Below are 15,719 nucleotides of genomic sequence, written 5' to 3'. Positions count from 1 at the left end.
ACACACACACACACACACACACACACACACACGCACACACGCACACACACGCACACAAACACGAACACACACATGTGCACACTCATACATACACACACACACAGTGAAGCCCACAAATCCTCTATTTCAACAAAATGCAGGGCCCTGTGGGCTGAGGGGGGGTGGTGAGGCAGGAAGCCTGTGTGGGAAGGCCTGCCTGTGAGCTCTCATCTCCTGAGACACTCTCTCATCCCAGGGCTCATTATCTTCCACTCTCTGGTTTCCGGTGATTTTTTTTCTACGGTATTTGTTTTCTCATTTGAGAGGGCTGGGGATGAGACCTGAGTCCTTTCCATGCTAGGTAAGTGCTTGCACTACTGTTAGGATCCTGCCCTCACTCTTCCGGGTCTGGCGTCTGTCTTACGTCATCAACGGGCTTGGGCGACTGAGTACCCACCTTAAAAAGCCGGGTGCGGACCCCCATGCTCTCTCTCTCTCTCTCTCTCCTCTCTCTTCTTTTTTTTTTTTTTTTTTTTTTTTTTTTTTTTTTTTTTTTTTTCTTTTCTCTCTCTCTCTCTCTCTTCTCTTTCTCTCTCTGCTGGCTCTCCTCTCCCCCCTCCCCCCTCCTATCCCCTCTTTATTTCTAATAAAGCTCTTTGTAACTCTGGTAGTCGTGGCCATGGCCCGTGACTTTTCTCCTGGTAACCAGCGCCGCCACCAGTGCCGTTTATCATAACCATCAACTACAACCCAGAGAAACCCAAGGATTAAAGGGGGTCTAGGTTCCACCCAAGAGCAGCAGACAGGAAATGTCCCTCACCCCTGTGTGACTGCTTCACACACCCAAATGGATGGTGCTCTTGACATGCCAGGCAGCCATGGATGCCAGGGTAGCCAAAATTTATAGGAACTGTCGGCCTTACATTCAGAAAAATCAGCGGTAACACTGGCTGGAACTCAATCCAGAGGTAAGGACAGCACTGCATCCATGAACTGTTGTTTCAATCCACAAGCGAGCATGTTCTAGCAAATTCTATTCCTTCAGTTACAGTTCACAGTGGGAGTTCACGGCAGAGCCAGTGCCGGGTGTGGGGAACTAAGTGGGACCCACACAAGCAACCCTTAAACTAAATGGGCTATTTAAAAAAAAAAAATTTAAAACAGACATGTACCCAGGTGGGAACGGGGAGAAAGGTTCCATGAGTGGGAGGGGCCTAGGAGAGGAGAATGGGTTGGGCGGGACTGAAATACGTTGTATATGTGCATAAAGCTGTCAAAGAGTAAGTGAAAATTATTTCAGAAAAATAATTATGTCTCGTCATTCTTAATTACAAAAGTGAAATTTTAAGACATGCAAACAAATATGTATATTGCTTTAGTTCTTAAACTCTTGAGAATGTCTTCCCCAAGTTCAACGCTCTATCACATAGGAAAAGGTTAGTGGTGAAGCACTGGTAAGTTAGGGTGTCATCCCAGAAGAGTTAGAGATAATGGAGTGGGGACTGGGGTGTCCCAGTGGGCGTTCCCAAGCCCTGAACAGCCAGGACTTTGGACACGGGGCAGACCGTACTCAACAAACATGCCACTCGGCTGTGACTCGTGGCTCTGCCCTCCCTAGCTACACAGCCTTGGACTACCATTTCTTCTCCAGCCAAAAAGAAAAAGACGGGTGTGGGGAGGTGTGGTATTTGTCACCGGATCGACACACATCAGATGAGTTGTGAATATACTTGTGTGGCTCCTGATAGATTCTCAGTAGGCATCGTCTGGGGATCAATTAGTGAGAAACGTCTTTAGTAACTGGAGACTAGGAAGGGCCCCCAGCATCGCTGGGAGCTCGGGCACAAAGCAGCAGCAAAAAAACACTCCAGGACAAAACGCTGCCCTACCGGCTGCTAAACCTCACCGTGAGATCTGCTGAGGCCCAGATAGTAAGCTTTGCCACCACACCCCAAAAAAGGCCACTGTAAGATCACAGATGTGTTCATTAACTCGACGGTGGTCATCATTCCACACCACACCGAAACAGCATCCGTATTAAACACAGCTGTCGATTATTCGCCAATAAAGGTGATAGTGAAGTCTTTGTGAAATAAGGAACCCATCTGAGCCCCCACATTCCCCTTCTCCTGCCTGATCCACCGAGGTGTGAACAGGTGGATCTCCCACCAACACGCCTGCCTTGCCTAATGGATTGTGTTCCCTGAGGCACAGACCAACACAAACCTTTCTCCCTGATGCGGCTTCTTGTCAAGGGTTTTTCAAAGCAATGAGAAGAGTAAGAAATACGCAAATCACCACAAACATGGAAGGGACACAGAGCAAATAAACGCAACAGTGGGGGAGACTAAAGTAGTCTATCAATGAAGAAGGATGGGCAGGGGAGGAGGGAGGAGAGGGGAGGGGGGGGGAGGGGCAGAGCAAGGGGGACATCTGAAAAGGCAATGTTTTAGAGAGGAAGACATAAGAAAGGTCTGAGACAGGTGTAATATGAATAACTGAACAGAAAAGCAAGCAATGGAACAAGTACTAAAGCTGACAAGTCAAGAAATTATTCTGAAATAAAAATGGCTCAAATCTTCACAGTGAAATACCATACTCAGGACATCATCACAGGTGTCTATGATGGGGTTGGAAACTAGTTTCAATCTTCATCGCCAGCTTGACTGAATTTGGAATAAGAGACACACCTCTTCTGGGTTTGTGTGTGGAGAAACTCCCAGGGAGGTTTAACTGAAGGAGAAAGATTCACCCTTCATGCGGGTGCCATCCATGGACTGGAATCCGCATACTGAATAGGAAGGAGAAATAAGAGTCAGCCGAACACTAGCGTTCATCTCTCTCTGCTTCCTGTCAGTGGATGCCATGTGGTCAGCTGCCCCACGCCTCTGCTCCCAGGCCTTGATGAGACTCCACCGTGACGGACTGTATCCCCTCAAGTCAGGACCAAAATAGGCCTTTCCTCCCCTAAGCGCTTCTTTCCAGGTGTTTGATCACAGCACTAAAAGGAGTGACAAACACAGAACATGGGTGCTGAGAAGTGGGGCGCTGCTGTAATAACCGTGAGTTTGGGAACCGTCCCTGTGAGTGGAGAAGTTTGGAACTATCAGCCTGAAATGCTCTACAGATGTAAGGAGAGCTCAGGGGGCCATTCTAGTGAGTGTTTGGAAGAACAGAATGTGTAGACAGGGAGACTGTGCCCACAAGGATTCAGAGCAGATCAAAAGGGGTCGGAAAGAGGCCATTTGTGTTGTGTTCTGGCAAACACACACACACACACACACACACACACACACACACACACACACACACACACACACGCTTCCTACCCACATCCTGGCAATCCGAATGAGGCTGAATTCAAGAACGATGGACTAACTGGGTTGGCAGAGGAGATTTTGAGAGCATAGTGTTTAGGCTGCGGCATGGTTACTGCCCCTGCTCTCACCCAGGTTCACAGTAAGAGAGCTGCAGGTGCAGCAGGAATCCTGTGGAGCAGGCTGTGGGGGAGGGGTGCAGAGAAAGCAGCTGTCCTGAACCAAAGAACCCGGTACAAGTGAGGAGAAGCCTGCCACTCTGCCCTAGGACTGTGGGCTCTGTCAGCAGACTCCCACTCATCAGAGACCAACTTGTAAATATGCAAATTCATTTGAAAGGAGAGAGACTGAGCTTGGACTGCCCAGCTGGAGGGGTTTCCTGCCCCCAAACAACCACGGGGGGCAGTGTTGTCCTAGGTTCAGCTTTAAGGCACACAGAGCCCATGTACTGCAGTAAAGCGAACCAGACTGCATTTTGAGCTGGCACAGAACTTGGAAGTGTTGTCGACTGGTGCCAGGTTGGAGGTTTGCAAAATGCCAAGAGTTATTGACGTCTGGGAGGCTTGCATCAAAGTTCCAGAAAGCTGCTGAGGCCAGACAATGTGTGGCAGAGTTGGAAAGCGATGCCTAAGTCACAATAGCGACATCAGAACCATGTTAGGTGAGCGCCACAGGCATGGACTGGATCTGGCCTGAGAAGAGGCTATGTGTGCTCCTGGAGAGGCAGGGATAGCCATGCTCATTGGAATCCAGGTAATACCACCGCAAGACTTAGATGCTGGACATAGAGTTTCAAGGCCCTGTGTTTGCCTTGCTGGGTTTGGGTCTTGCTGTAACCATTCTTGGCTTGTTATGTCTCCATTCTACCCTTTGGAACGGGAAGGTTTTCTCTATGTATATTGGAGGTATGTAACTTATTTATTTTACACTTAAGAAATCTTCTTGAGCCGGGCGTTGGTGGCGCACACCTTTAATCCCAGCACTCGGGAGGCAGAGCCAGGCGGATCTCTGTGAGTTCGAGGCCAGCCTGGGCTACCAAGTGAGCTCCAGGAAAGGCGCAAAGCTACACAGAGAAACCCTGTCTCAAAAAAACCAACCAAAAAAAGAAAAAAAAAAGAAAGAAAAAAAAAGAAATCTTCTTGAGTCTCAGAGGAAACTTTGGGCTTTTGACAGTCTTTTAGAAATTTTTAAATTACATTTTATTCATTTATTTTGTCTTCATGAATGTGTATGTGAGAGAAAGTGTGTGAGAGAAAGTGTGTGTGTGAGAGAGAGAGTGGGTACCTGTATGTGTGTGTGTGCGAGAGAGAGTGTGTGCTTGTTTGTGTAACTATGTGTGCGGATGAGTAAGTGTGTTGTGTGTATATATGTGTGAGGGAGTGTATGAGTGTATATGTGTGAGAGTGTATGTCTGTCAGTGTCAGAGTGTGTGTATTGTGTGTGAGTGTGAGTGTGTGTGTGTGTGTGTGTGTGTGTGAGAGAGAGAGAGAGAGAGAGAGAGAGAAAGAGAGAGAGAGAAAGAGAGGAGAGAGGAGTTCTCTCTTTCTACCATGTGGGTCCCAGAGACTGAACGAGATTATCAAGCTTGTAGAAGACGCTTTTACCAAATGATCCATCTCAGTGGCCTTAGACTGGACTTTTGAGCAATGTTGGGGATGTTAAGGATTACGGGGGCTTCTAAAGTTGGACTGAATGAACAATGGATTGTAGTATGAGATGATCATGCTCTTTTGAGGTTAGGGTGGAATATTATGATTTCAAAGCCATGTGTTTGGGTATCAGTGTGACAAGGTATATACTTGTGATGATTAATCAACTTAACTAGATTCAGAATCGACTAGCTTTAAAGGACTTTAACATTCTTTGAATTTCTAAACAGTGTTTGAGACTACCTCTGTGGGACAGAAGCCAAACAATGTCCTGAGTATGAGCCCTTTTCGAAAGCGCGGTGTGAGAGATCCAACAGTCTGCCGCCACCGTGAAGTCCCTTCCTCACAAACTCAGCTCTGCTAGTGAAAAGCAGATTCTGACTAATAAAGGTGTCTAAAAGAAACCCCGGAACAAGCACAAATAAGTGAGTGATACATTGGCAACATAAGAAGTAGAGTGGGATAAAATACACTCAACTCACCCAAGCGCCTTGCAATCCGTGCAAGCACTATGGAGAGAAGAGATGACAGAGAGAGAACAATATAGCACAGGAAAGACCAGGACCACGCCAAGGAAGACATGAAAAGTGCTTTACAGGTGATCTGGCTGAGAACGCAAATCAGTAAAACAAGGGCTTGGTGACATGAGGGTAGCTTTAAAATGAGGTGGAAGGTGACACCACAAACCGGAGGAGAACTGGGAAGCCAGTTAGAAGTGCCAGAGATAAGCTGGACCGTGGCAAGAGCTGGATTGTAGGTGAAGGCGTTGGACGCCCATGGGAAAGACAGCAGAAAAACTGGAGAATAAGCTCATGAAAGAATGAAGAGACACAGAAAGTAGAGACGGCCCAACATAAGGATGACTTGTGCCCCTCATGCCCTAAACAAGACTTACTAAAACATAAACCAAACTACTAAAAACAATAACAACAACAATGAATCTTTGAAGAGTTGAATTGCAAACAGAAAATGCACTGTATTCTATAAAACTGCTGCAGAAGCCTCAATGATAGACATCCCCTGCTCTGCTACAGAAACTTACTACAAAGTTCTACAGGCAGGTGGGGAGAGCCACCCATCACCAAGACGGGGGAGTAAGCAGGCCTCGGGCTTCACAGACAGGGGCCAGGGATCAGAGCAGATGACCTTCTGAAAGAGACGCTCGACACTCTCAGTTATTACATCCAGTCATCATGGAAACATCGCTTCCTTGAGCTTCCCTGTGATTCCTATTCTGCTGATGCTCCCAAATGACAGAAAATTCTTGTAAAATGGCCCGGGAGCTAATCTTTGCGAGCATTCCCCTGCAATCACTCATTTTTATCCAAAGCATGGGTCGATGCCAGGGTGAGGATGACAGTGCTTACTTCTGAGTGGGGGCACTGGTTTGGTGGCTTACTTCAGCCTTTGGCATGGCTGCACTTGCCCAGTAGGGCTGCAGGGAATGAAAAGAGACGATGACAAAACCATGCTCAGCAGCGTGCCTGGCACCTGTGTCCAAAGAGTAGAGACCTGGAACCTGCTCCTGGCAACCTGGGTTAGCAGAGCCAGCCCGGAGCCTGAGAACAGCAGCCTCTTGACTTGCTGGGAAGGCAGCACCAAGAGTCGTAGATGTGCCCTGAGGGGATTTACAGAGCGGCATCAAGGCAAAACCAGACAATGAGGACAGGTGTTAAAGAAACCAGTCGCAGGGGGTGACCCTAAGTCAGGGGACTGAGAAGAATGTCCAGAGACCCGAGTGTCTAGTTATGTGACTCAAACACTCTCCCGAAAGAAATGGGCCCCAGCTCTGTTGAGAACCGCCACCAGCTGGACGGCTCCAGGCACTACGTTACTGAGGCTAAGATAAAGACTGTCATGGGAAAGCTTGCATCCACAGCTCTAAGACAGCCACAAGCTCCTCTACTCAGTCCCCTTGAGTTGATTTCTTCCTCATTTACAAAACAGGCTTCACCATCCAAACTCTTTGAAGTTCAGAAGCAGCAGAAATAAGAACAAACTGCAGCCAGAGGATCTCATGTAAGGAGTCTGTGAGTTCAGGGATTGTCCAGGTCCCAGATGTGTATTGACTCCATACACATTTCCATTGTGGAGATCAGTTGCCAGATGTACATGCTGTGTGACTGCTGTGACTCCCTTAGTTCCTCTCCTTTTAGTGTGTGTGTGTGTGTGTGTGTGTGTGTGTGTGTGTGTGTGTGTACGTGTGTGTGTGTACGTGTGTGTGTGTGTACGTGTGTGTGTGTGTGTGTGTGTGTGTGTGTGTGTGTGTGTGTGTGTGTGTGTGTGTGTACAGATGTGCAGGTGCCCATGGAAGTGCAGGTGCCCACAGAAGCCAGAAGAGAGCATCGGGTCCCTTGGAGCAGGCGTTACAGGCAGGTATGAGGCGCCTGACATGGGTTCCGGGAACAGAATTTGGCTTCTCTGTAAAAGCAGTGTGTGCCCTTAACCACTGTTCACCCCCAGCCCTCTTCTTTCATTCAGCCTTCACGTTCTTTTAAATAATGACATCATGGGTATCTCTGTGGTGGATACCTTTTTCCATACCGGGATGTATTTCCATAGGGAAGAAAAGAGACATTACAGCCCTTAGCGACACGCTCGGGAAGGTCTTTACCTGGATTGGACAGTAGGTATCTGAAGTTCGTGTCGTTGCTTACGCTGAGGTTCTTCAGGAAGGTGTTGTAGTCCACCGTGGCGCTGCCGTCCAGGCTGTACTGTTTCAAGAGCCTGCAACACAGATGCTCACTCAAGTCAGACAGAACCACGGCGAGTCCGGACAGAAGCACGCCTCTTACACGGCCTGCTTTGTACTGGGCTGGCGCAGATTTCAATGTCATCCTAGCTCTAGCTGCCTCTACCAAGGAGACCGTGGGAACCCCTGCTGCTGGGGTTCTCGCATACAGATGTCTGGGACTGGGGAGATGGCCTAGCCAGTGAAGCACCGGCTGTGCCAGAGCAGAACCAGAGTTCCAGCCACAGAACCTGCAGGAAATGGACCAGCATGGGGATGTGTCTGTAATCCCAGTGATGGGGAGGTGGAAGTAGGCAGACTCCTCCCGACACTGGCCAGCCAGTTTATCCTCCTTGGGGAGGACCAGGCCAGTGAGAGGCTCCGTCTCAAAAAACAAAAATAAACAAAATGAAAAAAAATAAATAAGAGGTAGGGCAACCCCTGAGGGCAACGCCCAAGGCTGTCCTTTGGACTCCAAATGCACTAACACACATACAGACTACAATCACAGACACCTGAGGGAGAATATTTTGTCAGCTTGTAGAAGGGCACAGACAGAGAATGGGACAGAACATCCAGACCCCTTCTTGGGAATGCCCCAGATACACTTCCTACAGTTGTCTTCCCTTCCTTGGTTGGAAGAGAGAGGACACCAGACCCCAGGGCCCAGAGGCCACCTCTTCACTAGACAGCAGAAGCCATGCCAGCTTCCTGTAAGAAGTAGAGACAGGGATCTGGGCAGTGAGCCAGTGAGAATCGCATTTCTGTAACCAGGGACCCCAGAGTGTGAATGGTGCGGGGGTGCAAGCCGATGATTGTTTTAATTGACAGCAGTCTATCACCTCAAGAGACAGAAGCCTCTGCCCACAGAGGCACACAGTCTCCAATCAGCAAGTGGCCAGGGTGTCCAGCTGTTCTTGAAGCATTTATGGTGTTTACATTTAATAAGACTTTTTTTTTCTGTTTGTTTTGAGTCAGGGTCTTCCTATGTATCCCAGGCTGGCCTTGAATTTGCTATGTTGTAGCCCAGGCCTCCAAGTGCTCGAGTTATAGGTATGGGGCTACCACATCCAGCTCAGAACAAGTAAATTGAAAAACATGCACAACACCTGTCTGCCTCTAAAATACCCTGAGATAAACGAGATGCTTTGGTTTTTAATGTGTTTTCTATTATCCAGATCTGTGTGTGATAAACACTTTTTAGATGATTTCTGGGTTACTACATTTCTAAAAAATTCACAGTTTTTAAATGTTTGGTTATATTCTCCCCATATGTGTTGGTTTCTATAATTATCTAGTTTCATGCTTTCTCAAAATTTAGTAATTAATACTTGAAGTTATTTGCTATTTTTCTGGTCTCCAGATTGAACTGGGAGTACCATGTATCTGATTCCCACTTGCCCCTCTCTCCCCACTTCGATGAAGATTCCTAGTGTCCAAATAGGAAAACTTACCCAGAGAGATGATGGCAGCCAGATGTTAACTCAGAGACTCCCTAAACAGCCCCTGAGCCCTGGTTCTGTGAAAACAGCCCAGAAACTCGAGACCCGGGAGGCAGTACCTGCCAGTGTCTTTCTAAGTCCTTTGAGGCTGCTGGCCAGCACGCTGCTCTAGCGAGGCTGGGAGCTGGTGAGCGGCTCACCCAGCACTGCAGACCTCCATGCAATGCAGCATCCCTGCGTCCAGTCAACGCTGGGTCACAGGGAAACGCTGGCTTGGGTTAAGTCCCTGGAATCCCGTGCTCAGAGACCTACTGCCTGCACACAGAGGACAGATGGAAACCCATGGTAGTGTGCCCTGGAGAAAAGGCTTTAGAGACGAAGCCTGGCACTGAACAGAAAAGCGGGGTCTCCAAAGGCTTTTCACAGAGCTGGGGAGATGGTTCAATGCTGTGCAAGAAGAGGACATGAGTTTGATCACCAGAACCTATATTTAAAAAAACAAAAACATCTGGGTGTGGTGGTACGTGCTATAATGCCAGAGTTGGGGAGGTGGAGACAGGTGAGTCCTCGGGGCTCACTGGCCAGCCAGTCTACCCTAGTCAGTGGAGTCTCAGGTCCCCCTGAGAAGTTACACTTGGAAATGCAAGGTGGTCAGCTTCCAAGGAACGAACATTGCTGCTAGCCGCAGGAAAATGTAATGGAATTCAGCTACTATCACAAAAGCTACTACTTGGAAAAGTCAAGGACTTCTCCAAAGGTCAAGTCATGGCTGAAGAAGTCTTGGTAATACTTTAGCTTTTGTATATATATTAGCTGGTTTCTAAGATGATTTTCTTGTGTGCTTCCAAGAACTCCTAACAGTGTATTTATCTAAAATGCCTATCAAGCATCCAAGGCCAAACAAAATAACACCTGTCTCCTAGGTCAGGAGATAGATAGCTTTATTTCTTGTGCTATTTAGGGTGAGACCCTCCTTTATTATACAACCTTACTAATAGACCCCTAACTTCTTACCTAACCACTTCTAGGAATGTAGATTGAGCATATAGATGCCCTTTTTGATATATTAACTGATCATTGGCATTCAGTTGACATCCTCTTTAAGAGCCTGATTGTCACTGCCTGAGGAAAATTCTTATCTGCCATAAGAATTCAAGCCTGGTGACCTTGCTCTGGCAGAGGCTCACTATTGCTTGGGTTTAAAACTGAACACCTCAGAAACTTGAGAGGACTTAGAGGTATAAGGAGACAAAGAGGAATAAAGGAGTGGAGAACTCGAGGATGGAGAACGGAGAGGGATAAGGAAGATTTTGACCAGAGAGAACGTGTGGATGAGATGGAAGATGAGGAAGAGTCAGATGGGGGAGTACTAGCTGGGTAAGAACGAGATGAGAAGGACCTAGATGAGGCAGAATTAAGACGAGAGAATTAAGATAGAACTTAGAGGGAACAGTAGATAAAGGTAGAGAGAAATCAGGAAAGAAAGGAGCTAGGCACAAGAACAGAACTGAAGCTGTGTAGATAGGATCTTATCCCAGAGGAATAAAGTAGATGGACAAAGCTTGGTGTCCTTAGATTCATTTTCCCAAAATAATTCTCGCTGTTTGTAGTTTCTCTCCTGAGCCCCTGGAAGTATATTATTAAGGCTGTCCTTTTAATATTATACAAGAGAACATGGCTGCCTTCTTTATGTTTTTTTTTTTTTTTTTTTTTTTTTTTTTTTTGGTTTTTTCAAGACATTTCTTTTAGCTTGCGCTTTCCTATCTTAGCTTCCACAGAATGCCTGCCTCCATGTATTGCATGGCACACACATACAATAAATATTTCTAAAGGTTTTCAAAGAGAGAACTTGGATGAAACTGTTCCTAAGACATAAGTATCCCAGAGACTCAAACTCTGGATGGCAAGGCCAAGATGGGTGCACAGCCTACAGAAAGCAGCAGGCAAGTGGGGTTCACTGGGGGCTGAACTTAGAGAGAAGGGGGACCCCAGTGAGCCCTTAAGCCTTTCCAGCATCACCACCTGGAAAAAAACCCTTCTAGGCATTCCTGGCTCAGGCTGGCCTTATGCGGTTTGCTTAACTATGGGGCTGCTCATAAATGACTTCACATAGATTCAAATACTTGAGCCTGGAGAAAGATGGAATGTGGGATGGAGTGATCCAGGAAGGGAAAATCAGTGTGTGGGATGCTGGACAGTGCTGACGAAGCTGGTGGTGAGTTCATCTCTGGCCGTGGGTGTTGTATAGGCTGAGAGGTGTCCTGCAGGAGAACAGCAACTGTCTAGAAGTTGTAACAGTATCCTGGGTCACCACAATCATGACACTATGCAGCGAGATGAGCACCTGCCACATGCAAGCCTATCACGGGCATGCCATAGACGTTACATCGTGGCTTCATCCCCATGCTGTGTGGTGGGTTTCTCAGTGCCTATCCCATTTCCCACATGTGTGCATGTGTACGGGTGCATGTGTGTTTGCACGATCATGCTGGTGAATGGGGGTGGGTATGTGTCGGGGTGGATGGTGACCAGAGGGCAGCCTCCTCAGCTGTTGCTCTTCAGGTGCTATCCACCTGTTTTTGCTGTTTTCTTTTGTTGGTTGAAACAGAATCTCTCATAGGCCTGGAATGCAAACGCAGGCTAAGCTGGCTGACCTGTGAGCCCCAGAGAGACACCTGTTTTTTCTACCTCGCACACTCTGGGTCTACAAGCACATGCCACGACATCCTACTGTTTTCCTTCTCTTTAACGTGGTTTCTGGGGATCAAGCTCAGGTCCCCACACCTGCAAGGCAAGCCCTTTCCCTAGCCCACTCAACATCTATTTCTTTATCAGAAAACTGAGTCCTGGCAACATCTTGGTGTCCCAGGATCAGGGAATGTCAAGTACAGCCTTGACTTCAGAGCCTAGCCATTCCTACCAAGCACCAACTGCAGACGGTACACAGAAGAAAGCCTCTAGAGAAAAAAAATGTTAAAAGCGCGCTGTGCATCCTGCTCCAAGCTGCAAAGGGCAAAGTCAACATCAAAGCGGCCGTGGGTAACAGTGTCTTCCGGGGCCTCGATAAGGAAGGCGCTGAAGGCCCTGCAGAAGCCAGCTCCTTTGAGCCTCTGTGTGGGTCCACAGGAACCAATTCTATTGTGGGACATTGTTCGGGCCACGGTGTGAAAACAGCATTGTTTCTGGGGCTTGAAAGAAATCTCGAATAAAAATTTGTGGAGTTCTTTATTATTCAATACTTAAGAGATGGGGAAACAGGCAGTAACTTTTTTTTTATAGATTTACTAGGTTGGAGACTGCAGCGCCAAACACAAGGTTTATTGTCAAATAAAAGCTTGCTTTGTTTCTGACGGCCTGTTTTAGAAGAGGCCTGCCTCCGCGCTGTAATTGCACGCACAAAATTATTTAATTTGTTTTGTTTGGATCTTATTCTGGACACTTTCCCAGCCAGAAAGGATGTAAAAATTAAAACATCTATTATGCCTTTTATATTCTGAGGTAGGTTATAAAGAGGAAGAAAGAAGAAACATATTCAAGAGTGGGAAGGATCCATTATTTTTTTAAGTCTCTGGTTGTGAGCCCCATCAGAGCTACAGTCACATGTCCTCTGTGCCACCTTGCTCTGGAGAAAGCCTCTCTACTGCCTGCAGCCCTGACCTTGTCTTTAGGAGATGCGACAAAAGCCGCAGTGACCCCTCGTAACAGCAGCCTGTAACTCCAGAGCAAAGCTATACTCTTAGCCTTTGCTGGAATCATAGCGGATTGGTGCTTTGGGGCAGCCTGAATGGTCCAGGCATCCCAGAGTCACTAGGACATGAGCCAAGGTCCACCAGTGGGTGCCTGAAATCACATGACACTGAACCATCTATCTACATATGTACATACATATGTCTGTTAGTGTGTTATGTATTAGGTTTTCCCCTATTAATTTAGAAGTACACTGGGATCCTTTAAAGGGGGACAAGACAGCATACTCTGTGATAGAAGGTATACAGAACACACGAACTATTTATTTTAGGACTGTTTTTACTGAGCAGTTTCGGACCAGTGAACTGTGGGTAACTGGCACCCCAGGAAGCAGAGCTAAGACCCAGGGCAGCCGCTGTGCTTAGAGAAGAGGCTGGTTGGGAAAGGGCAGGAGGAGGGCACCCTCTCAGCTGGGCTCTTCAGAAAGAAGTGCCACAGGGCCCTCTCCAGCGCTAATCTCTCAGAACTCACACAGCGCAGGGGACAAGCATCTGCCTCCTCTGCGTGGTCCTGAGTCCACACCACGAGTGCTGTGGTGTAGCCTGAGTCGAGAGCAGGTGCGGCATCTGGCAAGCACCAGGAAGCAGATAAATGGCTTTGTGTTAGTCCCCATCCTTTGTCACAACCTGCTACCCCCAGGTAACAATGTCCTCAAAGGAAAAGGATGTTTGAGCCATTACATGAGGAGGCAGAGCCCATGCCGGACACCAGCGGATGAGTCAATCTCTCCACTGGCCCCTTCTCCTCCTTGCCCCAGGCCTGGAGTCAAGCTCACTATGAATTGGAAATATACAGGATGGGGACACTAAGCAAGAAAGAGTGGCGACAGGTGATAGAGAAGTCAGTGACCTGTGTTCAGATCTGAAAGCCCACTCAGGGAGTAAGAGACCCTAGGTCCCACTTTTGAGAAGTCACAGCCTCGGGAACTTGGGGAAATGTCCAAAATGAAGAGGGAGGGAGGGAAGGAGGGAGGGAGGGAGGGAGGGAGGGAGGGGCCCAGCAACCTGCCTTTGTCATTTCACCCTGGCCCTGGGTGTAGGGTCATCACACCCTCTCTGGCCCGGCCACTCACATCTTGTACTCCTCATCCCTCATCTTCAAGCAGAATGTTTCCAGGACCCGTCTCAGCTCCTGGGACTGCATCATGCCTGTGTTGTTGACATCGATGAGCTGGAAGGTCTTCTTTATGGTCCTCATGTTTCGGAAGATCTGTGTAATAAAGAGGGATTTTGGAAAAGTCAAGAGGCCCAATGGTGAAAACTCGATGCTAACAAAATATGTGGACGCTTTTTTTCTTTATTTTTTTACTACTTCTTGTAAAATAAAATGTTTTCAAAGATTCTCAGCAGTACACATTGCACAATGACATCTTTGGAAAAAAAGGAACATTTTGCATATATTGAGAGTTTGCAAGGCAATTGTCTCAGTAAATGGTCTTAGTAAGTTTTAAAAAAATCTCTTTTTAATGTAAAGCAGTAAGTCTCATACACAATTCATCCCCTTTTAGGGCCGCATGAAAAATCTTTTTTGTTAATTGATGCTGAAAACCTAGTCCTGGCATAGTGGACGCCTGTGATTTTTTTGCTTTTCATGGCCATATGCGAACTATTTTTACAGCTAGCTGGAGAATCTGACGGTCTATTTCAACCTCTCAATTTTTTTTTTTTTTAAGATACCACAGAAAAGTTTTGCCACGATCTCTGAATTCAGCAAATGAGAGTCACCATGTGGAGGTGTTTGGTGGGGCCCCTGGAAAAGATACAAGGGCAGGGAGCAGGTCTTCATGCTGATTGGACTTGTATAGGGTTCATCTGAGAACTCAGGGTCCCACCGAGTCTGCATTTTCAGATACAGTAACTGAGTTCCCGGGAGGTCTGACTCAACAGCACACAGCTAGACAACAGGGCGCCATGTTCCAGCTCCAGCCTGTCCTTTCAGGACGGTCCCCTGAAGGAAGTCTAGACATGCAAACACAGTGTCACCAGAAGAAAAAAAAAAAAACAACTGAGAGTGAGGGCCAGACACCGGGAGGGCAGTGGCCAGGGCCTTCCATAAACACGTCTGGTTGGTGCGGTCTGGGAGGCTTCCTGCAGGAGGGGGCGCTGAGTCAGCAGGGGTGACTCCAGAGGGGGACAGGAAGGACTGCCAGTAGAGAGAGAAACTGTGAGAAGGTTGGATCCTAAAGGAGCTCATTCTCCATCGGAGGAATGGACCCCGCCATGTCCAGCCTGGATCCTAAGGGAGCTCATTCTCCATCGGAGGAATGGGCCCCGCCATGTCCAGCCTGGATCCTAAGGGAGCTCATTCTCCATCAGAGGAATGGGCCCGCCGTGTCCAGCCTGGATCCTAAGGAAGTTTAGCAAGCCTCAAAAGAGGGAAGAACCACTAGACAGCAAGTGGGCGCCCCTTTCCTCAGCGTTTTCCCCACATGTTCCTAGGCTGTCCTAGGCTGATGGAGCCTGGCCTACCCCTAAGGCAGCCCCTCTTGCAGCCTCTCCAGGGCAGCTGTCTTCCATCTTTGGCCTGAGGAGTCAGGCCGGGTGGGGTGAGTAGTGTCCTGGAGCTGCATCCAACCTTGAGTCTGCCTCATCCTGGCTACTTGTCCCTCCATCTACTGCTACACATGCACACACACACACACACACACACACACACACACACCATCACTGGGAAACTCTCCCGCCACAGTCATGTGAGTCCTGTGCGTCTGTGCAAGACCATCCTTCGGACACCCGAGCTCACTTCCAGAAGCCATGGTTTCTACTCAAGCTCTGTGCCGTCTTAGTATCAACAGCCACTGACCCTGCAAGATCAAGGCTCTTGTCCCCTCTGCTTTCTAGATCACTGCCCCTTC

General features: G+C 47.9%; 1 protein-coding gene across 1 annotated transcript in view; it reads right to left on the bottom strand.

Moving 5' to 3' along the window:
* The window catches only part of Efcab6 (EF-hand calcium binding domain 6), a 191,116-nt gene that overhangs the window by 115,344 nt on the left and 60,053 nt on the right, over nucleotides 1-15,719 (bottom strand). Inside the window, exons 7-8 of the mRNA XM_037197495.1 lie at nucleotides 13,938-14,074; nucleotides 7,560-7,672 (exon numbers count right to left, since the gene is read on the bottom strand). Coding sequence (XP_037053390.1) covers nucleotides 7,560-7,672; nucleotides 13,938-14,074 — 250 coding nt within the window. The remainder of the gene's footprint in view (nucleotides 1-7,559; nucleotides 7,673-13,937; nucleotides 14,075-15,719) is intronic.

Source organism: Peromyscus leucopus, chromosome 20 (genome assembly GCF_004664715.2).
Source record: "Peromyscus leucopus breed LL Stock chromosome 20, UCI_PerLeu_2.1, whole genome shotgun sequence".
In the NCBI taxonomy this organism is placed as follows: Eukaryota; Metazoa; Chordata; class Mammalia; order Rodentia; family Cricetidae; genus Peromyscus; species Peromyscus leucopus.
The sequence above is the reverse complement of the archived record's forward strand: the minus strand, read 5'-3'. Positions and strand labels throughout refer to the sequence as shown.